This window comes from Lagenorhynchus albirostris, chromosome 2, assembly GCF_949774975.1.
Source record: "Lagenorhynchus albirostris chromosome 2, mLagAlb1.1, whole genome shotgun sequence".
Classification (NCBI taxonomy): domain Eukaryota; kingdom Metazoa; phylum Chordata; class Mammalia; order Artiodactyla; family Delphinidae; genus Lagenorhynchus; species Lagenorhynchus albirostris.
Genome location: NC_083096.1, coordinates 86,463,637 through 86,490,441, shown reverse-complemented (window position 1 = coordinate 86,490,441; position 26,805 = coordinate 86,463,637). Strand labels below are relative to the sequence as shown.

The following is a 26,805-nucleotide window of genomic DNA, read 5'->3' as shown; positions in this document are numbered from 1 at the left end:
ATACAGATGGCCAAAAGGCCCATGAAAAGATGGTCAACATCACTAATTATTAGAGAAATGTAAATTAAATCTACAATGAGGTATCACCTCACTCCAGTCAGAATGACCATGATGAAAAAGTCTACAAATAATAAATGCTGGAGAGGGTGTGGAGAAAAGGGAACCCTCTTGCACTGTTGGTGGGAATGTAAATTGATACAGCCACTATGGAGAACAGTATGGAGGTTTTTTAAAAAACTAAAAATAGTTACCATATGATCCTGCAATCCCACTTCTGGGCATATATCCAGACAAAACTATAATTCAAAAAGATACACGCACCCCAATGTTCATTGCAGCACTATTTACAACAGTCAAGATATGGAAGCAACCTAAATGTCCATCGACAGATGAATGGATAAAGAAGATACGGTATATATATCACAGGGAGCTATACTCAATATTTTATAGTAACCTATAAGGGAAAAGAATCTGAAAATAATATATATTCATATATGTGTATAACTCAATCACTTTGCTGTATACCTGAAACTAACACAACATTGTTAATCAACTATACTTCAATAAAAAAGAGAGAGAGAGAAAGGGGAAAAGCTCAAAAAGAAAATATATTTTGTAATAAATACAGATCTGTTACCAAAATAAATTAATAAAATAACCTTTCAGCATTGAAAAAAAAGATATCACTAAAGATATTAAAGCACTTTGATAGTTTAACAGCAAAAAAAAAAAGAAAAAAGAAACAAGCAACCAAAAAAGAATATGCTGATTATAAGAGATAGAACTATACAAAGACAAAATAAATGAAAAAGGGTAGACAAAGATATTGCATACAAAAACTAATCAAAACACAGATGGTGTAGTTAAATTAATATCAAATAGAGTAGACTTTAAGTTAAGAAACATTAGAAATAGAGACATTTTATAAGGTCATGAAAGGTAAAGAAAGCCTGACACTGTTTAGGATTAAAGAAGATTAAAGAGACATAACAGCTAAATGTAATAACTGATCCTGGATTGAGAAAAAAAATAACTATAAAGGATATAAAAGTCTATCCACCAAGGAGATGGATAACAATTCTAAACCTGTATGCACCCAGTTACACTGTTTAAAAACAAATAAAGCAAAAATTGACAGAAATAAAAGGAGAAAAAGATAAATCCACCATCGGAGCAGGCTTGACCACACCTCTCTCAGTGGCTGACAGAATAAGCAAACCAAAAAGATGAGTAGGGACACAGGAAGTTTCAGCAATACAACTAATAAACTTGGGCTAATTTATATAGAGAGAACGCTGCTCTCCAAAACAGTGGGATACAAATTCTTTCAAAGTGCTGATGGAAGATTTAATAAAACTGAGCATATACTGGATAATAAGGCAATTCTACATATTCCAAAGGACTGAAAACATTCAGAGCATGTTTTCTGACCATAGCAGAATTAAGTTAAAATTCAATCAACGGAAAAGTACAGGATAAGGCTGTAACTTCTTGTAATAAAGAAAACACAGAAGTACCAAAATAAATAAATAAATAAAGATACAGGGACCTGTCAAAAGAACACAGGAAGGGGCTTTAAGGGTCTCCTACTTGCCAAATCTGGGACAATTTAGGAATCAAAACATAGTAATAGTTTATAATCCACTGGATAAAAATAAGAACACAGGAGTCCATAGCGTAGTAAATGAATGAATGAATAAATGGGAAAAAAGAAAAAGTCTACTTTAGAGTGACAACTAATAAAATTAGAAGAAACAATGGAGTTGGAAAACCACCATTTTGTATCCATAATGGTATATAGCTTTATTAACAATCAAAAATTGCCAATTAAAATTAAATTTCCATGATCTTAGAGTCTTAAAGGACTAAACATTATCTTTATTCTCACTTCAAAAGTTAGAAGAGGACTTCCCTGGTGGTGCATTGGTTAAGAATCCACCTGCCGATGCAGGGGACATGGGTCTGATCCTTGGTCCAGGAAGATCCCACATGCCACGGAGCAACTAAGCCTGTGTGCCACAACTACTGAGCCTGCGCTCTAGAGCCTGCAAGCCACAACTACTGAGCCCACGTGCTGCAACTACTGAAGCCCACACTCCTAGAGCCCATGCTCTGCAACAAGAGAAGCCACTGCAATAAGAAGCCCACGCACCACAACCAAGAGTAGCTCCCACTTGCCACAAACAGAGAAAGCCCGCACGCAGCAACAAAGACCCAACACAGCCAAAAATAAATAAATAAAATAAAATAAACTTTTTTAAAAATTAAAAAAAAAAAGTTAGAAAAATTAACAAGTATTCAAACTAGCAAAAGAAATGTAGACACATTAAAAATATATATACTTCAACATAACCATGCTGGCACCTTGACCTTGGACTCCCCAGTTCCCAGAGCTGTGAGATACAAATGTCCGTTGTCTATACATACACACACACATACACACACACACACACACACACACACACACACACATACTTAAACACGGTGAACTGATTTAAAACAGAAAGTGAGCTCTATTTTCCATTTTCCACTGAAATAGATCTGAAACTCTTACCTGGGCACAACAAATGAAAGCAATGGAAAGTGTCAGCAGGAAGACAGAAGACACAACCACATCCACTGATCGCTGCGGGCCCCGTCTCTGTGGAGTGAGATGCATAGGTTAGTGTTTTAGGTCACCGCTGGAGACGGCAACAGCCCTCAGGTCATTCACACTCCCGATCTTACTATACTGGCGTGAAAATGAACATTTATAAGACGTTTCTGACGCAGGAGTTTAATATATTTTGGACATATTTGACTTTAATTAAGCTCTGAGATCCATGCCATTCAAATTAAGGGTGTGATTGATTCATGAACATATTTTCAGCTGGAATATTCCCCCCAAAAGTCAGAAAAAGATGAGACATTCAATTTATCACTCTGCCCTAGGAATTTAAATTTTCTTTTCCCTTTCTAAAGTCTTATTTACTTAGCTCTACCAGCTCTGCAGATAGATCACTCCCAACCTGGTGTCCAGCAAGTCTGTCAGCCACTGATTATCTGTCCAGTACATAGAACTACCCTGCCTACTGAGTATCTGCCACCAGAAATTTCAGTGAGCATGTTTTCTGCGTATTATTGCAGATATTCCATGGTTAGTCAGCTAAAACTCACCTTTAGAAAGGAACGCAGTGATAACCATATCTTAATGTTCTCCACCTTTTTAAGTCTGAAATGAGGTATTTCATATTTCCTAGCTTTCCTGGCAGAAGTAATATGGCTGAAGAGTTTTGCAAATAAAAATCTCTAGAGGAGGTTAAAAAAAAAAAAAAAACCACAAAGTGAAATGTACACATGTGTCACTGTGTGTATATTTACATAATTGTAAACAATATTCCCAGCATATAAAAAATATTAAAAGGATCAAGTTCTAATCAGTGGTCACTAAGGCAGTGAAAAAACATTGTTAATAGCTCATTAACCTGTCGCTTGCAAAGCACATTATGTAGTAATATACTTCTTCACAACATGCTACACTCTTGACATTTTCAAGGAATATACCTTAGAGACCTTTGTGAATCCCCACCTTCACAAACTCAAATGTTTATACAAAATTCTAGCTTACTCCCAAATTACATTTCCATTCAAAACCACATTTTTTGCACATATCACCAATACATTAAGCCCTCAATCCCAAACTCTTATCAAATTTCAGTAAGTTTATTTCTCACTTGGCCATTTTTCACAGAAACATTTTCACTTTGGTAATTACTACATATGCTACATACACAAAACATCAAGGGCACATTGAGGTGTAGGTGCTAAGCAATCAGCTAGGCTCACTCACTGGCTCAGCCACTTACACCTGCAAGTAAGCTCAGCAAAATTTCAGATTACAGCATGTCATTTGTGAATAATCAGTATCACAAGTGTTAAACCCACAAATACCAAAAGTTCACTTATCAAGCCTCCATTGCCCACCTTAACTTCGGGAGAGAGAACAAATCAGGGGAACAAAAGCAACTCAACAGAATACCATATACAGAAGCAGAGGTAAGAAATTTTACTTAATTGGCTACCGACCTGTTTGTATGTTCTCTCCGCCACACACATCATGAAAAAAAACATCCAAGTAAGACACAGTCGTTCAAAAAAATTAATTATAGACAAGAAAATAATAGGTGCAACAGGTGGTGCCCCACAAAAGAGAGTCAAGATCTCCTCAGCTGAGATGGACTTTAGCTGGTCAAGGCTCTTCTCTCGGAACAGTCGATGTAAAAAAGGGAAAAATGCTAATCCGATGGTGACGACATTTCCCAGCATCTGATAACCTACTCCTTGCTGATACGCATTAACCTGGGAATTAATTTAAAATATCCATCATTACTGCACAGCTAAATGGAGTTGTGAAGCAGTATTTATCAAATACTATTTAGATTATTAAAAACTAAATCTGCTTTAAATCTAAAAGAAATACAAATAAAAATGATGTACAGATTTATGACTTTTAGGCTTGAATGAGATAAGGAATATTTGTAGAGTCTACCTGATCATGCTCACAGAGACCTCTGTAACAAATAAAAAAATATACTACCTAGTGAAGACTGACTACAAAATTTAAGTTACACATACTTGTGTTTCAAAAGCAGAGTCAACGTTTTGATCATTAAATACATTCTATGAAATAGCTGCTGATCATTAAATAGATTTTTCTAAAAATCCAAAAACGTATTAAACCTTACCCTGCTCATGATGATACCACTTATTTCCAACACAGACATATCCATCTTTTTGCACTCATTCCCTTCCCAGATTATTGCACTAACTCGATCAGAGGCAGGACTTGAGTTCTGAAGCCAGAATAAATGGTTCTGAGAAGAAAAAATAAATATTTCCATCCACTCCTTCTTTATTTCCTCCGTTGTATTTTTTTCCCTTTGTCTAGCTCCTGGGCCACATTTGCCAGGGTCCAGCCTTGTCATCCTATTCTCCCCCTCACAAAGCTCATCACTCCAATTACCACCTCCATGATGCTGGTTTCTGGTTTTTGTTTTTGTTTTTTTTCAAGAAAACAGTTTCTTACCTGGAGAGAGGCTAAGTGTCTCCTATAATGATGGGAGGTAGGATTACATGATCTCCAAGGCTGCGTCCCTACTAAACGTATGGAAGTGAGGATAAGCTTGGTGTATTAATGGGATATCAAGAAGGAAAGCATTTCTACAGCATCATGACTAGACCAGGGACAGTAGGAAGTTACACGGGAGAGGTACTAACAGGCCTTAACATCACAGGAATGACTGAGAAGGTAAACCTTTCTCTGGTCTAATCAGGACACAGAAAAGCATAGTAAGCTCAGGAGGAAAAGGTCGAGATAGAAACAGCCCTGTATTTTCCTCTGCCGTATCATGTCTTATTCTTCGAGTACCAACTCAAGTCCCATTTCACCAACATGTCCTCTCTGATGGCCACAAGCCTCACTCACGTTACCTTTCTCTGAAATTAAAAACCCTTACAGTCTATATCAGATAAATTTACATCTAATTATATGCTGCTTTTATTGTGTCCTCTATTTCCCATAAAATCATCTTGTTCCCAAACAAATATATAAGTTACTAAAAAACAACCATCTGGTGTATTTCTTCTCCTTCTACAATAATGCTTAGCATAATGCTGATGCACATTTATGGATTTATTAATTGATTTAGCCAAAAAAATATTAAGCAGCTACTATGTAACATGTACTATGGATATAATAAAGAACAAGACAGATGTAGTCCTTGACATCACAGAGCATACAGACTTATGGAGACATGATTAAATAAAGTTACTGTGCAGCATGATAAGGGAAGGAAAGAATGCTTTAGGAGCATACAGAAAAGGCTTCCTAAGGGAGTATCACTCAAGCCAAGACCCGAAAAGTAAAAAAGAGTGAGACGAAGGAATAGGTATTGGAGAAAAGTGTGTTCCAGGCAAATAAACCAGTTTGTGTAAAGATCCAGAAGTACATGAGGAAACTGAAAGAAGTTTAGTTGAGTTAAACTATACCATGCAAGACTGTTATCAGAGCAAATAAAGGAACAGAAAGAAATAATCCAGAATGGAAAAAAAAAAAAGCAATTAAAGGACTGTAAGGGGAATGGCATCAGATTTGTATTTTAGAAGGATCATTCTGGCTGCAGTGTGGAAAATGAAATGAAGCAGAGCAAGCCTAGAGAAGCTGTTGTAAGGATCCAGACGAGGGCTGATGGTGGTCTGCACCAAGCAGTGTGGACACAGGTGGGCAGATGTATGTATTATACAGCAGAATCAAGACAATGTGATGACTGATTGGAAACATGGGGGGCGGGGTCAAGAATGGCACCAAGGTTTCTAACTTGGGTGGTTAGTGGTGACATTTAGAAATATGGGGAATAAAAGAATAGGTTGGGTGGGAGAATTGGGAAATGATGAATTCCGTTTAACATAGTGAGTTTCATCTTACCTAGTTATTCTTACATATGCCTTAAAATTATCCTATAAATCCCAAAAGTGCAAAGGAGGTGAAAATCATCATGATGCTATTCATAATTACCAAGGGCTAAGGTAATTTAGATGAGTCTTCAGACTGAATGCAAAGAATATTTAGATACAAACTTTGATAGCAAAATTGGAGGAAAAAGCTTAAAACTTTAATAATAAAATGTATGTTGTTTCTAGTTAGTTTTTAAAAACTGTATACATTTAATGAAGCAGAATTTTTTTCATTAAAATGTGTAACCTAAATCAATGGTATCTTAGAATCAAGAAAATTCAATAATTAAACAAATGAATATCCATCACCCACTATTTATTAAGTCATTGTGGAAATATTTAGCCTAAAAAAAATAAAACTAAGAAGAATCATGATCGTTGGCATTAAACATATGAAAGGCTGATATGAGAACCGTTTCTTAATCATTTAATCTATCCAGCAGTGGAAAAAGCTCATGAAATAACAATCACTCCAGCTCCACAAGTATTTAAGCAGAGACTAACTGATTGTCTCATGTGGATAGTAATAACCATGCTAACATGTATTGGGTGCCTACACTTTGCCAAGCATCGTGCTAAGCACTTCGTATTATCTCATTAGATATATCACAATATTTCTAAGAAGTAGGAACTATTGTTACTACATAAAAAAATTATTAGTAAAAAATTTCTAAAGCAGAGTCAAAAAAATTTCTAGTAAAAAAATTTCTGCAGATGTAGAATGAATTCCTATATTGATTGTAAGGTTGAAATAACCTTCTAAAGAATCCCCATTTCCAGGCTATCTGATTTTATGATAGTAACAGAAAAACTAAAATTAAAAGCATCACTTGCTTTATACGTTATTAGAGAAGCAAGCAATGCCATCTCCTAGTAATTCATATATAATACTGTTATGTCTATGAAAATATAATATCAGGTTACTGCGCCAAACAATGTACCCTGCTCATATAAAGTGAACATTAAGGATCATTCTAAGGAAAATAATGAGAAAAGGTCCTAGGAAGAAACATTTAGGTTAGGGGAATTCAAGAGTGCTTCCCCTTTAGTTCTAATTCCAATATCTTCACTTACAAACTATGCTCAATTTCCTCATCTCTAAATCAGGGATAATAATAGTGTCCACCTTACAGGGTTATTGTAGAGTTAAATGAGATAATACAGTGCCTGGCACATGGTAAGTACACAGTAAACATCAGCTATTATTATCATCACCTTTACAGACCTGCTGAAAAACATCTTCTTTGGGGTCACGTTTAGTCCCTGAGTGAAGGGAGTTCACGTGGGTCCCCTCACTGTCGCTGGTGACAGACGACCGGCATTCAGGGCCATGCAGCAGGTCATCCCATAACATATCCTCTGTCTCCGAGTCATGACGGGTGCTCTCCGAGTCTCTTCTCAACATGTTGAGGCTTCGAGAGCCACCACTCATGCCAGATCTACAGCCCTTTAAGGGAAAACAAAAACACACTTTTTTTACATTCCTTTTTAAAAACAACTATATAAAATTTCTGTTGTTTAAGCTACCCAGCCTGTGGTATTCTGTTATGGCAACCTGAGTGGATAAACCCATCTATCTACAAGGATTTTTCTGAATTGCTTTTAATAATGAAAAACTGGAAACAAATTAAGTAGTCATAATTTTACACATTTTAATAAATTCCTTCATAAACTGGAATATTCTGCAGATGTTCAACAGAATGAAGTATTGTCTTATGTACTGATAAGGCAAGCCCTACAAGATAAAAAAAAAAAACTCAGAACAAATTTTCCTATTTATTTTTTTAAATGATATGTTATATGTTTAAATATATAGTATGCTCTCTTACGCAAACGAAAATAAATATGTGGAACTATAACCACCCTCTGGACAGCATGGATTCAATCTGGGGATGTGGGGAACAGTGAGGGATTCATTATACTGGGAAGGGAGGCAGGAAGTGGAAATGGTTGCTTTTTACTAAATATACTTCTTCATTTGAATTTTTATAACATCCTTACATTAATTTTATAACTACAAAATCTGTAAAGCCTTAAAATTTTTTAAAAAATGAAGTGACAGTTTTTGGGTCATGAAATTAATTTTTTTTTTTTAGTTTTTTTCATTGTGATTTCTGTGCTTTAGATGAATATGTTTTTATTTTAACAGTTTTTGAAATACAGCGTTCTTAAATATGTGTGCATAAGTTTATAGGTTGATAAATTTTTCACAACTGAAACATGTCTGTGTAATCAGCACCAAAACCAATGAACAAAGCATTACTAGCTCTCCTGCCCCTGTTTCTGTGCTATTCCCTTTCAAGGAAAACAACCATTATGACTATTAAGAGCATAGATTAACTTCAATTTTGTACTTTGTTAGAGGTGAAATCTGAAAATAGCTATTTTTTATGTTTGACTACTTTTACAACATTATATTTCTGAAATTCATCCATATTGTTGCAGTAAAAGGTATTTTTTTTTTTTTTTGCGGTACGCAGGCCTCTCACTGTTGTGGCCTATCCCATTGCAGAGCACAGGCTCCGGACGCGCAGGCTCAGTGGCCATGGCTCACGGGCCCAGCCGCTCCGCGGCACGTGGGACCTTCCCGGACCGGGGCACGAACCCGTGTGCCCTGCATCGGCAGGCGGACTCTCAACCACTGCGCCACCAGGGAAGCCCTAAAAGGTATTTTATAATAAAATATTTACCTGTATTTCAAAAACAAAACAACTGTATATTTGAAATAAAATGAAAACAAGTTACCTATGGTGATGGCTGGCAAGCTTTCACACACTGATCACTATGTTGCCAAGGCTTCACATAACAATAATACATTTTCATGGTTAAATGTGAAACTCTGATGACTCTCTAACAGACTATCAAAGAGGACTCCCTCTGAGAATTTATTGCCAAGTCATGGGGTTGTTCAAGTGAGGTGCCCTGGGATGGGGTGACTCTGCAAGCACATCCAAGGGCCCACTCTGGGTGCAGGTGTGGCTGGGCCTACTGACACACCCAAGTGTCCTCTACTCTAAATGTTGTGAGCTTGACTGTAGACCTAGTCACGTCCGGGGCCCAGCCACACAGGGAAAAGGGTAATCAGGCTGAGAAAAGGATGGACATTGCAGCTCTCCTGCGGTACAAACATAGATGTGAAAGTTTTTCCACAACCCCAGCTGCCTTGTCAATCAAAACAAAAGCCACCACCATCTACTCTCCTCACCTCTGAATTATAATGTCCCAAATGTACAATATTCCCATTAGCTTTCATGATGAGATTTACTGCTCCCATCTCTCAGGGGTCCTTTCTTAAACATCTGTCCCCATCAGCATCGATGCCACTTACAAAGGAACAATGCTTAATAATAAACTGCATATTCCAAGTGAATATTAAGTAGCCTTCTCATCATCTAGGGATTGAGGAGTCTCTCTCTGGGCATCATCTATGATACTTTTAAGATTAGATCAGGGCTTCCCTGGTGGCGCAGTGGTTGAGAGTCCGCCTGCCGATGCAGGGGACACGGGTTCGTGCCCCGGTCCGGGAAGATCCCACATGCCGCGGAGCGGCTGGGCCCGTGAGCCATGGCCGCTGGGCCTGCGCGTCCAGACCCTGTGCTCCGCAACGGGAGAGGCCACAACAGTGAGAGGCCCGCATAACGCAAAAAAAAAAAAAAAGATTAGATCAAAGACAAAGAGCTCATTCTCTTTCTGGGGGTGAGCAGTCATGTAAAAGCTTCTAGATAGGTAGACACATAGTTGGGGGCAGGGGAGGGGCAGGCAAATATACACACAACTTTAGGACAACCAATAAACAAAGGAATGGATACAGTTATTACACTCAAGAATACGCCTTGAAAAGGGATAGGTTACCTGACTGAAGGCTGCCGATTCAAACTCTGATTCAGCCAGACTATCTGAATCCCGCACAACGGGACACCACTTGGAAGTGGTCTTCTTTACCTGCCAACACACGACAGGAAAACGTGTTAAATACCTTGTGACTTGGGAGTTAATGCCTATACTTTTATAAGCTAAAATAAAAATTACCTGAGTGTTTAGGTGCCTTGAAAGTACTGATTTCCTATTCTTAACTTCACAGCCGTTGTCACTTGAGGCCCCTTCCACGCTCCTCCGCAGTGTCATCATCTGTGTCCGGGCTTCACCATCATCCTCACTTGACAGATCATCTGAAATCCCATTGCCCAAACGCCCAAACGGCTCCTACAAAGAGAAGAGCAGTTTCCTCACAGGGGACAGCCCAAAAACTCCAGTTAGCCTATGTATAAAAACTAAGAAGCAGTAAAAGTAAACTAAACCAAAACTGAACAAACCTACCTATTAGTTGGTCTCAATAAAGAAAAATATTAAACTTTCTTGAAACTAAACAGCTTAAATGATGAGGCAGTCTTATGTAGAGGTTAGAAGCACAGGCTTGAGTCAAACTCAAGTCTGAATCACAGCTCTTCTACTTATTAGCTATGTAACTGTAGGTAGGTAATTAAATCTCTCTGGGCCTCAATTTCCTCATCTGAAAAGCGATGATAATAAAAGCACCTATCTCACAGAGTTGTTGAAACAATTAAGTGAGTTACTACTTGTAAAGCACTTAGAATAGGGCTTGGTTGCAGTAATGGCTCAAAAATATTAGCTTTTTGTAATTCGTAAATGCCAGTCTAACAAGTAAGAAAATATTTCAAGACTATAAAGTAAGAGTGTTGTTAGTTTTAGACGTAAAGCAGACGTAAACATCTATACCTAAACCTGGAAAATAGTTTCCCAAACCTTAACACACTATCACCGCCTCTCTGGAAGACGACACAGCAGCGTCTACACTAATCTGTTTATTGAATCTACCAGTCTCCTACTAAGGCTGGACCAGGGGCAGAGGCGATAACAGGTTCTGGTCCTAGAAATTAGAAGAATAAGGTACAGTCTTCATGTTATTCTTCATGATGTTCTCCTTTTCACATCCTGTAGTTTTACATTTCAAATGACACAAATCTATTAGTACCTATTTTGTGTTTCTAGCAGAGTCTAAGAATAGAAAAATTTTACACAGGAAAGAAAAGACCTTGTAATACTTACTCTCATCTAAATCTTACCCTGCATCCCTTTTCTCCGTCTGAAAATTTTGCTTTCTCTCTTGTTTGCCACATTCTAATCTCTGGTTGACACTGTCTCTTCTTGATGATAGGATGCAGACAACCTGAGTCATTGTCAGTCTCTGTCCCTTTGCTACATATTAATTTTACTCTTTTCATCCTATTTTTAAAAAAGGAAAAAAAGATTACTAGTTAGTTTTTTGAAAGTAATATCTTTCATGAAGTCACTTTCTTCTGAGGAGTACAATATATTATTCTGGAAATCAAGAAGATTCAGAAATTGTACGTTTCAGGCTTCTAGCTTGCCTAAGGGCGTAGGAAGCCAGTTCTCTCTCTAGTCTCCAAAGACTTGGGTCAGTTAGTTGAGAGGAAGCCTGTTCTTTTCGATTTTGCAAGGAAGTGGGTCCACAGTCTTCCCTCTCAAACGCAATGCCAACCCCGCCCTCACATTGCCTGTTTGTGCCACTTCATAGAATGTCTTCCCCTCTCCTGTGCTTCAAAGCCCAGCAACTCTCAGCTCCTCCCTGACTCCTGCTGACTACTTCACCCCAGAATACTCACTCCTTCTGCTGAACTGCATGGCCTTTAGTAGGCATGATATCATTTATGATATTTTTACATTTTTGTGACTGTATCATACCTGCTACTCTTACCTTCCTAATTAGACGGTAAAATCACTAAGAGGAATGCCCAGTGCCCAGCACAATGTTCAGCACAAAGAACTCAAACGCTTCAACTAAAGAGTGTCAACTTATCTTTAGAAAAATTTGTGAACATGCTTCGTCTTCAAAAACAAAGCTGCAAAAGCACTTTACTTTTGAGTCACAAACATTAACATATGATAAAATAAGGATTTCTTCGAGTCATACTAGCGCTGCTACAACTGACAAAATCATGAAGGAGGTTGAATGTGTCTTGGACTCACTTCCCTTTCTGTCCTACAGCCCATCGACACCAGCCTCCTGTCCTGCACCCCACATCTAAAGAGGAATCAGCTCTCATACTGAAAAATACCTCATCTTTTAGAAATTCTTCATTCTCTCAAGATGTTGGCCAATATGACTTAAAATATTTACCCTTCAAGAGTATTTATATTTCCATAATCTTGTGGTCTAAAAAACCATTAAAGATCAAACAGAATGACACTTTTACGGTAGTTTACTGGACTAATGGGTAACATGACAGACAGTGGCGCCATTGCAAATAAGCAAATCATTCCAGAACCTTTAAAAATCTCACCACAATGATAATATGCTTACACTGTGTATTCCTAAAACCTAATCAGATTATATACTATGTAAACACTAATGTGAACACAAAATCAAGTAAAAATTCCAATGTAAGACTTCCCACCTGCTGCCAAAGAGAGTCCCCCAAAAACCACCATTAAAGGGTGCAGATTCCAAAGTTTCTGTTCCTCTGGCTTTATCAGAGGAGTTATTTCCATTTTCTCGGCTCCCATCACCATTTACAGTTTTTCGTAATTTTCTACAAAAAAAATATTTCAACAACTTTAGATTATTCAGGACCTTTTTCTGTCTCTACTCAGAATATCCCTACTGACTACTACCTGAAATTAAGTATAATGAACTTCATATAATGAGGATAAATTATACAGGAACATTTCTGACTTAAGGGCAAAAACAGGTTCCAGAACAAAGTGCTAAGTTACCATTTTGTTCATTCATTAAATAAATAGAAATGCCATTCAAAAACATAACTAGAAGGAAAATTTTCATATGTATGACCAATAGTCTTTTCAGGAACCACAGAAAGAATGAACAATTTCTTTAAATATGGATGCCAGAAATCTACCCATTTGGCACATTTAATCATGGGAACACAAAATAATAGCAAGTGATCAATTTTTTGATATTCTATGCAGTGAAAAGATATATCCTGTAAATACCAATGAGACACAGCACAATATTTGATTTCCTTAGAAAACATTAAATCAATTAAACTGAATTTTCAAGGAATATTCTTTCCTGGAAAAAAAAAGTTTTGAAAATAACATTCAAAAATAAGTATAAATATATTGAAATTCTTTGCACCAAATGAAAAAACCTTATATAGTAACTCCTTGGGGGAACAAAAATCTACAGATACTCTGAGAAAGATGACTTTTGTAAGATAATACCATGTATATCTAAGAAACCTTTAACAGTTCTAAACCCCACAAACGGCACATGATCAATAAAGACTAGACATGAATTCAATGTGTAGAAAAGTTAAATCTTTATTAAAAGTTTAGAACACTTAGAAATCCATTCTTTTTACATATTATTGAAAAAAGGTAAAAATTTTAGTAGCACTAACCTAATGTACTAAGATCCTTGTTTATAGTGAATTTTCACCAAATTTTGAGACAATTATGAAGAAGAATGTTTTTCATTAAAATCATTATTTAAGGTAAATTCTGATAAGGAATAATACAGTATAGGAATTTTCCTTTTAAACAACGGTACTGAATGACAAACCCCCATCCCCCTTGGATTAAAAGTTCATGACAAGGTTTCTAAGCATCAGGGAGAAAAGTAAAAGTAAAGCATTTGGGTTTTTTTTTAAGCCCAAAAAATAATGAAAAATATATGCAAAAGAGGAAGATTTTGTATTAATTCACTCAAAGATTTTGTTCTTCAATGTCTCTCCCAGAAAATACACAACCAAAAGTGTAATTTCTCATCTCACCTTCTTCTCCGATTTCCATTGTTTCCCGATGGCCTTGTTATCTGAGTAGACACAATTTGACAGTGGACAGTTCCCATGAGTAACATAAGGCACAAGGGTCCAAGTACTTCACTTACATTCACAATAGGCATCATAAAATAGAACACGAGTGCTATAACTGAAAAGAAGAGATTTCAAAGTGGAAAGCATTAGGGCTTATCTTTAAAACCAATTCTAATAACTCTACAGATTATTTCTCTAAAAATCTATCATTTAAAGAAGTATACAAATGAAAAGCACATAATTTTCTACAATACAATCCACCTGCACATTAGCTGAGTGAAAACCTGAAGCCCTAGATCACAGAGCAAGTGAAGAATGATGTGTCCAAAGGATCTGCCTTTCTGGAAATATGACAATCTAGATATTCTGAAAGACTTTCCAGCACAAAACAACTAGATACTGTATAACCCTCTGCACTACTGCTCTGCTCAGAGACCCAGTATTCTCCAGGGCACAGAGTTATATGTAGCAATTAACACAGCGGCGATTTGAACCAAGGCAGCCAGGTTCCAGAATCTTTATTCTTTCTTTTTTTTTTTTTGGCTGAGGTGTGCCATGCAGGATCTTAGTTCCCCGACCAGGGATGGAACCCATGCCCCTTGCAGTGGAAGCATGGAGCCCTAACCACTGGACTGCCAGGGAAGTCCCAGAGTCCTTACTCTTAACTGTCATGCTACGTTGCCTCTTTGTATGTGAGCATGAAATGTCCAAAGAAAAAAGTAATGAAAGAAACAGAAAGATATCACAAATTATCTCCCAAAACTTCCAGATACAATTTTACAGATTCGTTCTTTCAGACTTTGACATAAAGATAATTCTTGTGCTATACAAACTTTTCTATGTGGAGAAAAATTAATTCCATTCCCGAACCCAAACATAACAACAATAGCACCAAAACAATAAACTATAGACCTTGCTGACTTGTGAACATGGATATAAATTTACCTCTAAAAAGTAACACCATGAAAGCAGGGATTTCTGTCTATTTTGTTCACTGCTGTACCTAGATCAGTACCTGGCACATAGTAAGCACTCAATATTTGTTGAATGAATGACTGAAATACTATCAAAGTAAATTTGACAATACAGCAAAAGAATAATTCACCAAGATCATATAGGGTTTATGCTAGTAGGATAGTAGGAAATCTTTCTCAGAGCCTAGAAGAGTACCTGGCACAGACATGTTAGGCACTAAAGGAATTGTTGACTGAGACTTAACTGATGTAATTTAATAACTTAATACGATGTAGTTTTGATCGCATGCATATGTATCATCTCAATTGCCAATTGTGTAAAAGGTCTGTGGTCCTGATTCCTGGGAGGTAACCCTAAACCCTTGGAATTTTCCAAATGATGAAGTATCTTTGTTATTCATGGTGGGTCCCTTGGACCACAGAGGATAGTTTATGCCAATAAAATGACTAAGGATAGGAGTAGCCACACCAGAAAGACCAACTATGGATTAGAGGGCTGGGGCTTTGAGCCACACTGTAACAGCCTGACCTTTGGGGAGGGAATGGGAGCTAAAGACTGAGTTTAACTCCTTGGCCAGTGACTCAATCAAACATACCTACATAATAAACCCTCAATAAAAACTCTGGATACCAGGGGCTTCCCTGGTGGCGCAGTGGTTGAGAATCTGCCTGCCAATGCAGGGGACACGGGTTCAAGCCCTGGTCTGGGAAGATCCCACATGCCGCGGAGCAACTGTGCCCGTGAGCCACAACTACTGAGCCTGCGCGTCTGGAGCCTGTGCTCCACAGCAAGAGAGGTCGCGACAGTAAGAGGCCCATGCACCGTGATGAAGAGTGGCCCCCGCTTGTCACAACTAGAGAAAGCCCTCGCACAGAAACGAAGACCCAACACAGCCCAAAATAAATTAATTAATTAATTTAAAAAAAAAAAAAAAAACTCTGGATACCAAAGCTTGGGTGAGCTTCTCTGGTTGGCAATACCTTGTGTATACTGCTATCCATCATGGATGGAAGGGTAACACATCCTTGAGGATGACAAAAACTTCCTGATTGAAGACCTCCCAGACTTTGCCCTATGCACCCCTTCTAATTTGTATCCTTCTGCTACAATAAAACTATAACGACAGCATTTTCCTGAGTGCTTTGAGTCATTCTAGTGAATTATTAAGTCTGAGGGAATGAGTGGGGGACTCTCAAAACTGTAGCCAGCTGGTCAGAGTGAGGGTAGCCCTAGGGACTCCCAAAGTAAGGCTGGTGTCTTGGGAAGGGATGTGCCTTTAACCTGTGAAGTCTGGTCCAACTCTAGTAGTGAAAAAGCATTCTATAAAAATAGACATTTGTTCCTGATTTGTAATTAATCTTAAATGCCCATCTTTTCTAAAATACTAGGAATATAAAAATATGTCCTAAACATGCTAAAGAATATAAATTAGTGCTCGCTTTGGCAGCACATATACTAAAGAATATATAAGTAAAATCAACATGCATCATATTAATGAAAACATTCTGAATAGGAACAAAACATTATGATCACTCTTACTGTTATCACTTAACACTGCTCTGAAAATGTTGACTAATTCAATACAAGTAAATGAAATGTATGAAGAAAGAGGAGACCAACTTTTCATTATGCCAACAATATGGTTGTAGAATTAGAAAATCTGAGACAAGCACCGAAAAACTATTAGAAATAATGAGAGTTTAAAAAGTGGCTGGTTATAACAATCTTAAGTATAAACTAAAGGCTTTCAAATGTAACAGCAATCACCAGTTAAAACACATAAAACAAACAAAAAAAGCCTCATACCTACAGCAGCAGCAACAAAAATAAAAACATAAAATATTTTTCTTTAATGTGGAAGCCCCCAAGCATCCTCTGATGGATGATACACTTAAACAAAATATGGTATATACATACAGTTGATTATTATTCATCCTCAAACAGGAAGGAAATTCTGACACATGCTACAAATGGATGAATCTTGAAGACATTATGCTAAGTGAAATAAGGGCAAATACTGTATGATTCCACTTATATGAGGTACTCAGAGTGGTCAAATTCATAGAGACAGAAAGTAGAAGAGTGGTTGGCTGGGGGTAGGAGTAATTGGAGAGTTATTGATTTATGGGTACAGAGTTTCAGTTTGGAAAAATGAAAAAAGTTCTGGAGATAGATGGTGGTGATGGCTACCTAACAATGTGAATGTACTTAATGTCATTGAACTGTATACTTAAAAATAGTTAAGATGGTAAATTTCATGTATATTTTACCATAATGAAAAAAATATTGAGTTTAACAAGATCTATGCAGGCCTTATAAGAAAAAAAAATTCCTACAAAGCTTTACAGAAAGATATAACAGAAGACTTGATTAAAAGGAGAGATATATCAGGCTTCCCTGGTGGTGCAGTCGTTAAGAATCCTCCTGCCAATGCAGAGGACACGGGTTTGAGCCCTGGTCCGGGAAGATCCCACATGCCGCGGAGCAACTAAGCCCGTGCACCACAACTACTGAGTCTGTGCTCTAGAGCCCGCAAGCCACAACTACTGAGCCCGCATGCTACAACTACTGCAGCCCGTGCGCCTAGAGCCCCTGCTCCACAACAAGAGAAGCCACCGCAATGAGAAGCCCACACACCACAACAAAGGGTAGCTCCCGCTCACCGCAACTAGAGAAAGCCCGTGCGCAGCAAAGACCCAGTGCAGCCAAAAATAAATAAATAAAATTAATTAATTAATTAAAAAGGAAAGATATATCAATTTTCTCCCCATTCCCTCCAAATATATCTATATCTATATTTTGTAGTGGGGAGTGGTGAGAACGGAGTTCCAATCCAAATTCCAATTTTTTTTTTTTGGTCTTTGATCATGATAAAATAATTCTAAATTATTTTGCAAAGAATAAGCAAGTAAGAACACCTAAGAGAAAATGTTGAAAAACACAGAATAATAGAGGAATACTTGTCCTGATCAACATTACTACTCATTAAATAGCTACAGTAATTAAAGAAATGTGACACAGATATGAGAATAACCAGACAAACTGATGGTGCAGAATATATAGTCCGGAAATAGACCATGGTGTATACGAAAATTTAATATATATAATTTATCTCAGTAAGAAATTCTTTAATAACAAACATGTGGAAAAATATTTAACATGTGGAAAAATATTTTTAAAAAATATTTAATTTAAAAAAAAAAATATTTAACTTCACCCTTACAAGTGACCAAAGAAATGCACATTAAACAAGTAAAATACTAATTTTCGTATATCAAATTAGGTAACAATTTTTTAAATTATGATAATGCTAAGATTGTGGTAAAACAGAATCCACTACTTTCCAAAAGAATTATGTCACCAGCAATTTCACTATATGCACTAAAAGCCTTAAAATGTTTACATTCTTTGATCTGTTAATTCTATTCCAGAGAATAAATTCCAAAGAAATAATACAAAACTTGAAAAATTTTGTTCATGATGGTATTATTAAGAAAGAACTAGAAACAACTTAATGCTCATTACATGGGAAGAGTTATGTAAATTATGGTACTTTTATATAATGGACTATAAAGCAGTTATAAAAAGTGTTTACGTTAAATCCTTATGATAGACTCATACAGACATTAAAATGATAGTTTGAAATGATGGTGTGTCCACATGATGTAATATTATGCAGCAACTAAATGACAGTTATGAAAACAATTCAAAAAAACTGACATAGATAAAAGAAAACAAAAATCACCCCAAATCCTTTCACCCTAACCCAATCTTCACCTTTCACCTACTCTTTGTTCTAAGTCATGTCTGTTTGCTCAGGTATAACCATATCTACACTGCCCTCTTTCAGAAACTGTTCCTAGGCAATGGAGTATATTAAAGAGCATACACTGGGCCCCTGCACATAGTGAAGAGAGAAAAAACATCAGGTAGTGAAGTGTAATACAGAAATTAACACAGACTCCTGTGACAGTGACTGAGGGGTGGTACAACTACTTAGAAAGTATAGACAGGGATGGCCTTTCTGTGAAAGTTACATCTGAGCACAGATCCTAAAGATGACAGAAAAGATAGCCACATGAAAAGCCTTACGATTGTTTCAAACAGAAAGAAAAGCCCTGGGTAGGGAATAGAAAAAGGCCTTATGCCTAGAGTAAGCAAGGAGGAGAGTGGTAAGACATGGCATCTGACAGGTTAGCGGGGGACAGATAATGTAGGGCACTGGAGGCCCTGGTGAGGAGTTTGGGTTTCTATTCCAAGGGCAATGAGAAGTCACTAAAGCGACTTAAAAAAGCAGGAAAATGACATGATAGGGTTTCCATTTCAAAAGATTTCTCTAATTGCTGTGAAAAGAGTGATGGGCAGAAAGAAAGCTCTGAGTAGATGCTATTCCAGTGATCTAGGTGAAGGGATGGTGGTGCTGTGGACTATGATGGTGGCTGCAGAGACTGGGATAAGTAGCCAGGACGTATTCTGGAGGTCAAACTTACAGACTTGGTGACAGATGGAATATGAGGGTTGATGGTAGAGTAGAACAGGAAGACAATTTTTCGCTTGAAAACTGGGTAGCTGATGGCATCATTTAATGAAATGGGATAAAACCTAAAGGGGAATAAGACTGTATAAAAGAAAAGATTGTAAAAAAAAAATCAGGCGTTCCATTCTGGATATGATTAAGTTCAAGATACCTATGAAATCTCCATATGGAAATGTCAAACAGGCAGTTGTATTTACAAGCCTGAAGTTCAGCAGAGAGATCTGGCCCGAAAATATAAATTTGAGAATCACCAGTATATCAATTATATTTAAAGGTACAAGGCTTGATGAGAGTACCTAGAGAAGAGAAGAGAATCCCGATCCAACCTAGAGGTAATCCAATATTCAAAGGTCAGACACAGGAAAAGTTTGAAAAGGCCTGGCCAGTGAGACAGGCAGAAGGAAATTCAAGAGAGAAGAGTTAGACAATCATGTTTGCTCTCTCTGAGCAAATAAATTTGAGATGATCTCCAAATGGTGTATGTCCCTTCGTTTCTTTGTACGTGAAACCATCAAATGAAAGGGTAAATGTAAGAACAGTAAGGTCTGCATGATCTGATAGCAACAGCGGCAAAAAGAAACTGTCATAGTTTATCCCAACTCCTCCAATTACCTTGCATGAGGTAAAGCAGTAGCAGCCAAACAAAGATTCTTAAAGAGGTAACCTGAATCCACCAATTGCTGAAAAAGGGAAAAAATACAACTCGAACAAGCCCCTTCCGAGTCAGAGATGTCCACGGAATTTCAGGTTTGGCTTTGGCAAATGTTGAGCCTTTAAATATACAATAAAACAAAACATCAAACATTTATGTACACTAGACTAATGCCCACTTGTAACACTATATTAAAAACAGGTGAGAGCAAAAATCAGCACATAACCTGTTCAGTGAAAAAGAATCCTCTTCGATGTTCATTATATATACTAACTTCTTGCCTCAATCACTAGGACAGGAGCTCAAAATAAGTCAGGCTTGTTTGAACGGTATACAATATATTTTTCTTCATTACACAGCAGCAAGTCTCCAAGTTCATCTCTTTCACCCTCATGGAAACCATGTAATTTACATAGCCACACAGTATAAAGCAAAGGGGAAAAAATGCTAAAGCCTGAATGATGCAGGAAGAACACTACTTTGGGAAATTAAAGTATACCATCATATAGGGAAGATATCCAAAAAGAATCTTTAGTACCACTATGAAATAATATGATATACCTAAGAAACAAGCCAACTTTAGAACTTACCTCTGATTAAGTCAACATCAATCAAGTCTGCCTTTATGTGACCCATCTTTTTTGGTTTGTTTTTGAAGCCCTAGAATAAAACAAAACAAAAACCAGAAATAAACAGCATTTTAAAAGCCCTTTTAAAACAAAAGCTAAATTTACGTTTCTTTTTCTCTACACCTGACTCCCTTTTACTTTAATCCTAATGCTCCTTAAAGGAACCTGTCATTAATATTTGTTTTAGTTTTATCAAGTAATGCATGCACACACTTTTATCACCTTTAAAAATAATCAAACAGTACCAAAAGGTCAGTAAGTGAAAAACAGGTAGTCCCCTGACCCACCTTACCTCTCCTCCCAATTTCATTCATTAAAAACAAATGCTTTCATCTTTTCTTAGCTGTTTCTCTTGGTATTTACTTACATAGGTCTAAATAATATGTTTATACTGCTATTTTTCAATTTATTGATTTTAAAAATCACCTATGGGGCGTCCCTGGTGGCGCAGTGGTTGAGAATCTGCCTGCCAATGCAGGGGACACGGGTTCGAGCCCTGGTCTGGGAAGATCCCACATGCCGCGAGCAACTAGGCCCGTCAGCCACAGCTACTGAGCCTGCGCGTCTGGAGCCTGTGCTCCGGAACACGAGAGGCCGCGACAGTGAGAGGCCCGCGCACAGCGATGAAGAGGGGCCCCCGCTCGCCGCAACTAGAGAAAGCCCTCGCACAGAAATGAAGACTCAACACGGCAAAAATAAATTAATTAATAAACTCCTACCCCCAACATCTTCTTTAAAAAAAAAAAAAAATCACCTATGAACTCCTAATATAGTATATGAGAATTTACCTTTCTTACACTACTAATTCTCGCCTCCTCACTTCCACCCCAAAAACATATATCCTCACAATATAGTCAATTAATTTGTGACAATAATAATATAATAATAATCAGTAGAGTATGATCACTATGAAATATCATTCCTTGTTCACTCTATTTATATGCTTCCTTTTATATGCTTCCTTTTATTCTATGAGGTCAGTGAAAATATTTATCAGTTTCCAAATACTCAAATGCCAGAAAATTAATCAAAGTCCTTTTTTTTCCTTAAAGAAAAAAAATTCCTGGAAACCCCCTTCCCAGGACCCTCTTTCTATCTTGCTGCTGGAATTGGACTAGCTGCTCTCTGGGCCTGTTGCATGGCTGTAATCCCAGAACTGCTCACTCTCATCCTGACAATCCCCTTCCCCCCTCTCTGTGGTAAGTCCTTATTTGCTGTATCCATATCTTCTGGGAGCACACTCCTTCCGTAGTTTCCTGAGAAAGGGGTCACAGAAGACTGTTTTCAATCCTTGCATGTCTGAAAATGATTTCATTCTACCCTTATACTTGATTAAAAGTTACCCTAGATGCAGAATTCTAAGTTGTTAATAATTTTCCCTCAGGAATTGAGACACTGTTCCATGGTTTTCTAGCTTCCAATGTAGCTGTTGCAAACTCCAATGCCATTCTGATTCCTGATTCTTTAAATGTGAATTGTTTCCTTCCTCTTAATCCTCACTTTATTCATGGTGTTCAGAATGATGTGCCTTTTTTTTTGACAGAAGTGACATTTATTATAAAACATGTGTTTTGTTTTATCACATAATTATATGCCTTGATTATGAGTCTTTTATCATCTATTGTGCTGAGAATCCCTTCCATATAGACATACATGTCTTTCAGTTTTAGGGAAGTTTTCTTATAATTTATATTTAAATTTCTTCCCTTTTAAGACTTTTGACTTTTCTCTCCTATTTTCTACCTCTTTTGTCTTTCTGTTCTGCTTTCTAGAAATTTCTTCAAATTCTTCTATTACATTGTTCATTTTGATTCTTTGGGTTCATTCCTTTCTCTTCTCTTTCATCCTGGAAGATTTCTTCAAATATCTAGTAATCATTGGCTGTCCACTTATATATTAGAATGAGGAGTTAAAACCTGATGGACATTTTATTTCAAGGTATATACCCAAGAGAAAGATATATAAATTTCACTAAATAATGTGTACAAAATGTTCCTAGAGGAATTATTTATAAAAGCCCCAAATTGGAAACTACCCATCAACAACAATCAGAAATTGCCCAGCGGTAGCAGAACGGATAATAATTGTGGTGCTATAGTGAATAAACTGCAATTATGCAACAACATGACTGGATCTCACATACATAATATTGAACAAAAGAAACGTAACATTGAACAAAAGAAATTAGACTCAAAAGTGTATGTATTGTATAATTTCATTTATGTAAGCCTCAAAATAGGCAAAACTTAACCTATGGTGCTGCTATAGTAGTAAGGATACAGGTTACCTCTGTTGGTAGCAGTGACTGGAAGAGCATGTGATGGGGAGCTTCTGTGTTACTCCTAATGTTCTATTTCTTGATCTGAGTGTTTATCACATGGTTATGTTCAGTTTGTGAAAATTCCTCAAGCTGTACTCATAATTCTGGGGTGGGTGGGTGTGAGTAGAAGTCCCCCACTTTTCAAAAGTTTGCTTTACACCATTTCGCTTTTACAAAAGACCTACATTAGTATCTGTCTTCGCTAACCAAAAAAAATCCAAAGAGGATTTTTACTTTTCCAAACAAAGATGAAGAGCATAAACAGCGTTCAGTGATCTCAGGGAGCTCTTACAGAGGCAGCACACACCCGAGCAGGGAGAGCAGCACCACCAGGCTCCTTCCCCAGGAACACACTCAGCATCTCAGCATCAAGCCCCCATAGCTTTGAAAGGTGTCTGTGAGCATCTGTGCTGCATTTCGATGTATTTTGTGCATCTGTTAGCAAGATGTGTCCTATGGTAATTGCTTCTTCACAATTGCCATTTCAGCTTACGAAAAGTTTCATAGGAACACTCTACTTTTGGATAATGGGGGAAACCTGGTAGCTCATATTCACTGAATATGTTTTATTTTATTAACACATAGACAATGGTTTTACAGGAAAAACTGAGGATTTGAAAGTCATGATAACCTTGCTGTATATTATGACTCAAAAGCAAATTTGTGAATTATCTTTTGTGTTTAAAAATCCTGGTTTGCCTAACAGTTTTGTTTCATTACGATTAATAAGTATAACTGTTTTAAAAGATGAATTTTAATTTCGTGCTCAATCAACACTTGTACATGCTAGTTCCTGATCAAGTTTTTAAAATTAGATATTTAACCATTAAAATTATTGTAAAAATTAAACGTCAGAGTAACTTGCTATTTCTCTAGTCTAGATATTGAGCCAATATTGATCTTTGGTTCTGTTTAACTAAAAGATGCAGCCAAACAATTTCTTTAAAGTGAACCCTATGTTTCTATCCAATTAACTATAAACTGTAGATTTTAACAAAAACAAAAAAAAAAAGTTTTAAAACTCTAAATGTAATAAAATTAAATCTAAGAAGGAATCAAATTTTGATAATTAGACATTTCAGGGGCAAAAATAACCCTTTGGAAAAAATATGTGCACTAATTTTTGAAATATGCATAATATTCACAGAAATAACAATGATCTTGTACTACATTTGAAATCAGAAATGAAAATTTTAAAAGTAAAGATATCACTGTATCATATTCTAACAGGCATAGGCCTTGTGGACATTTGCAGCAGTACTATTCTAACTAAAGAAGCTTAAAGTGCCTTAACTTTAAAGCCACATTAATTTTTCTACTTTCTTTGCTTTCTAGACTTTTCACCTACAATGTTATAGAATCAGAATTAGCATTATCTAAAGGTAAACACCAAATTAGGAAAACCTCCCTCAGCAATAGAAACACATTCATTCATTCACTTAGTCAACAAATATGCAATACGTTTCTTCCGTATGCCAGATAAGCTACTTGAGCTAAGCACAGAGCACTAAGGAAGTCAAAGCACGGCTCTATCTTCAGAGTGTGCACGCACAGAAGGGAAAACAGACAATAAAGCCAAATGTTTGAAGGTTCCTCAGGAAAACACCCCCTGAACTTCCCTCACCATTTTTTGGACAAAAATCATTAAGAAATTTATGACCACCGTTCTTGAGCCAGATAAGACAGTCGCTAGATACTTTTATATGTGTCTGTGCTGAGGAAGAATAAAAAACACATGCCATGCTTTTGTTTTAGGATCCTTCTGCTTGATCCTACATATTCTACAGTATGTATAGTAAGAGGCAAAATGTGCACAGCACTACTCTAAGCACTTTACATAAACTTATATTAATTTGTTTAACTCATTTAGTCCTCACAACTGTCCTGTGAGACAGGCACCTTTATTATCTTCACTTTACAGATGAGGAAAACAAGGCACAGACACTCTAACTCGTTCATTCTCACTATAAACCACTACACATCCTGTCTCTCACCATACAGTACAAAATGCATTCCTAATCAATGTAGGGAGAGATTTTGAGATAAACAAGATTGCATGCCTCTGAAAGGTTCCATGGGATTAATAAACCCTGGGAGCTGTGAGTGAATTTCCTTATTGGCCACAACCCAGGGCCACAACCTAGCAGTCCACAATAAAACTGTAGGAGAAAAGTGGGATACCCCTGCACTAGTTGCTAGAGCAGTGGTCTGGAAATTTTCTGCAGAGCCCAGCTACTGGCTGTATTCAGCCCTCTCTAATGTTTGCTCCCCACAGAGCTGTGTAATATCTTCAAAGCTCAGAACCACCTGACTGATGTAGTTCCTACTTTTAGGTAGAGGGACTAAAGCACTGGAAATACTGCTGCAGTACTGTTGGACTCCATGTTTAAAAGGGAATAAAAGACAAGGGAAACCCTGTAACACATCTCTCTCTCTTAGTGTGCTGAAATGTCCATTTTAATGCCACTGATTCTATACTACTGTATAGTAGTCAGGCACAAAGAGAGAAGTCACCTGATTTAGAGCAGATGATGAACAACAAAACAACAATTACAAGGCAAGTACAGCACTATAGGAATATGTGTAAAGGACACCTAACTCAGATTTAAGAAGTCAAAGAAAGATTTCCAAAGGAAAATAATACCTGATCCAAGACCTGAAGGGTGTATAAGAATTTGCAAAGAAGGACATGGGCTGTAGCAAAAGGGGAAATTAAGAAAAGTATATGAGGGCTTCCCTGGTGGCGCAGTGGTTGAGAGTCCACCTGCCGATACAGGGGACACGGGTTCGTGACCCGGTCCGGGAAGATCCCACATGCCGTGAAGCGGCTAGGCCCGTGAGCCATGGCCGCTGAGCCTGCACGTCCGGAGCCTGTGCTCCGCAACGGGAGAGGCCACAACAGTGAGAGGCCTGCGTACCGCAAAAAAAAAAACAAACAAAAAAAAACCCAGAAAAGTATATGAGAAGACCTCGAAATAAGAGATAGCATGACAAAAACTAAAGTTCAAGAAGACCTAAAGCAGAGTGAAAGTGAAAAAGGGGTTAAGGTATGAAAGAGAGAAACTGGAGAGGTAAGCAGAAGCCAGATTTTGAAGACTATAATCATGCTAAGAGTGTGCATTTATCATAAGGATAACAGGAAGTCAGAGAACAGTTTTAAATATGAGAAAAAGTCAGATTTGTGTTAAAACAAAAAGAAAATAACAATAAGCTGGCTTCAGTGATTATTGAGGGGTGAAGGGGGAAACGGGGGCAGAGAAAACAGAAAGTTAAAAAAGTGACTCCAGTAACCTAGATCAGGAGTGGACAAACTTTGTCTGTAAAGGGCATGTGGTATTTTAGGGTTTGTGAGCTGTACCACGTGTGTGCTAGTACTCAACCCA

The 26,805-nt window shown here is 37.3% G+C and overlaps 1 protein-coding gene across 6 annotated transcripts in view; it reads right to left on the bottom strand.

The window, feature by feature from the left end:
- PHTF1 (putative homeodomain transcription factor 1) overlaps positions 1-26,805 on the bottom strand; it is a 62,143-nt gene that overhangs the window by 19,024 nt on the left and 16,314 nt on the right. For 2 of the 6 annotated variants that reach the window (XR_009538835.1, XM_060139308.1), the window contains exons 4-15: positions 21,064-21,133; positions 20,434-20,592; positions 14,268-14,424; positions 12,930-13,064; positions 11,577-11,736; positions 10,522-10,695; positions 10,345-10,434; positions 7,718-7,939; positions 4,725-4,853; positions 4,066-4,338; positions 3,157-3,288; positions 2,555-2,641 (exon numbers count right to left, since the gene is read on the bottom strand). Coding sequence is in view for 5 of the 6 variants with exons in the window: in XM_060139308.1 (XP_059995291.1) it covers positions 2,555-2,641; positions 3,157-3,288; positions 4,066-4,338; positions 4,725-4,853; positions 7,718-7,939; positions 10,345-10,434; positions 10,522-10,695; positions 11,577-11,736; positions 12,930-13,064; positions 14,268-14,424; positions 20,434-20,592; positions 21,064-21,133 (1,788 nt within the window). In the remaining variant the exon portion in view is untranslated. Of the gene's footprint in view, positions 1-2,554; positions 2,642-3,156; positions 3,289-4,065; positions 4,339-4,724; positions 4,854-7,717; positions 7,940-10,344; positions 10,435-10,521; positions 10,696-11,576; positions 11,737-12,929; positions 13,065-14,267; positions 14,425-19,774; positions 19,805-20,433; positions 20,593-21,063; positions 21,134-26,805 lie in introns of those variants that run through there. The other 4 variants (XM_060139309.1, XM_060139310.1, XM_060139312.1 and 1 more) reach the window with 4 other exon arrangements.